At 67.5% G+C, this 1,036-nt stretch overlaps 1 protein-coding gene across 1 annotated transcript in view; it reads right to left on the reverse strand.

Annotated features, from left to right (window-relative positions):
• Positions 1-43: 43 nt before the first annotated feature.
• MNEG_15860 (putative RNA-binding protein) overlaps positions 44-1,036 on the reverse strand; it is a gene marked incomplete at both ends in the record, with an annotated part of 2,736 nt that continues 1,743 nt past the window's right edge. The window contains one exon of the mRNA XM_014035669.1: positions 44-694. Within this exon, the coding sequence (XP_013891123.1) occupies positions 44-694 (651 nt within the window). The remainder of the gene's footprint in view (positions 695-1,036) is intronic.

Below are 1,036 nucleotides of genomic sequence, written 5' to 3' on the forward strand. Positions count from 1 at the left end.
GCCCCGCCTTTGCCGCTTTGGTCCCTTCGCCTGCCCTCTCGACCCCCGCCGCCGCCGCGGCGCCTGCCTTGGCCTGAGGCTGCTGCTGCCCCGCGCCCTTGCCCTTCGCGCCGCCGCCGCTGCCGGCGCCGCTGCCGCCGTCCGCCCCCTCAGACGCCAGCAGGCCGTCTAAGACGCTGCGCATCATGCCGCGCTCGCGCCCCAAATCCGGATCCTCCCCCTCCTCCTCCTCCTGCTGCCCCTCCTCCTCCTCCTCCTCACCCTCCTCCTCCTCCTCCCCCTCCTCCTCCTCCGACCCCTCGGAAGCTTCCTCATCCGACGCCCCCTCAGATCCCGGATCAGATCCGTCCTCGGACCCAGACTCCAGCTCGCCATCCCCCTCATCGCCGCTGCCGCTGCCGCCGCCGCCGTCGTCGCCGCCGCCTTCCTCCAAATCCTTGCCGCCGCCGCCGCCGCCGCCGCCGCGCTCCTCCTGCTTCTCGTACAGCTTCTTCCCTACCGCCCAGTCCGCCGCCAGCTGGCGCTTGCGCAGCTGCGCGCCGTTGGCGAGGAGGATCGCCTTGGACGCGTCGCGGGGCCCTGTGAAAGAGGCGAAAGCAAAGCCCCTGACGCGGCCATCTGGGCCCTTTGGGATGTCGAGGGCCCACACAAAGCCGGCCGGCTCGAGAATTTTTCGGATCTCGGCCTCGGTGGCCTGCAGGTGTGTGTGTGTGTGTGTGTGTGTGTGTGTGTGTGTGTGTGTGTGTGTGTGTGTGTGCGCGCGCGGGGCAACACTTTTGCACACGTCAACGCCCCGCCAGCGCTCGCGCGCGCACACACTCACGCACACACACATTCTCTCTCTTCTTTTCTGTCTAATACATACATACTCACACATACACACATAATCAACATACACACACACCCGTGTAACGAGCAGCCCCACAAATTCTCACCTGGAAGGGCAGATTTCGAAGGATGATGCGCCACTTCTTGACCTGCGCCCCCTCCCCCGCCACCACGCGCGCCCACAGCGCCCCGCCCTCCTCCCCTCCGC

This window comes from Monoraphidium neglectum (assembly GCF_000611645.1).
Source record: "Monoraphidium neglectum strain SAG 48.87 unplaced genomic scaffold scaffold05735, whole genome shotgun sequence".
NCBI lineage: Eukaryota > Viridiplantae > Chlorophyta > Chlorophyceae > Sphaeropleales > Selenastraceae > Monoraphidium > Monoraphidium neglectum.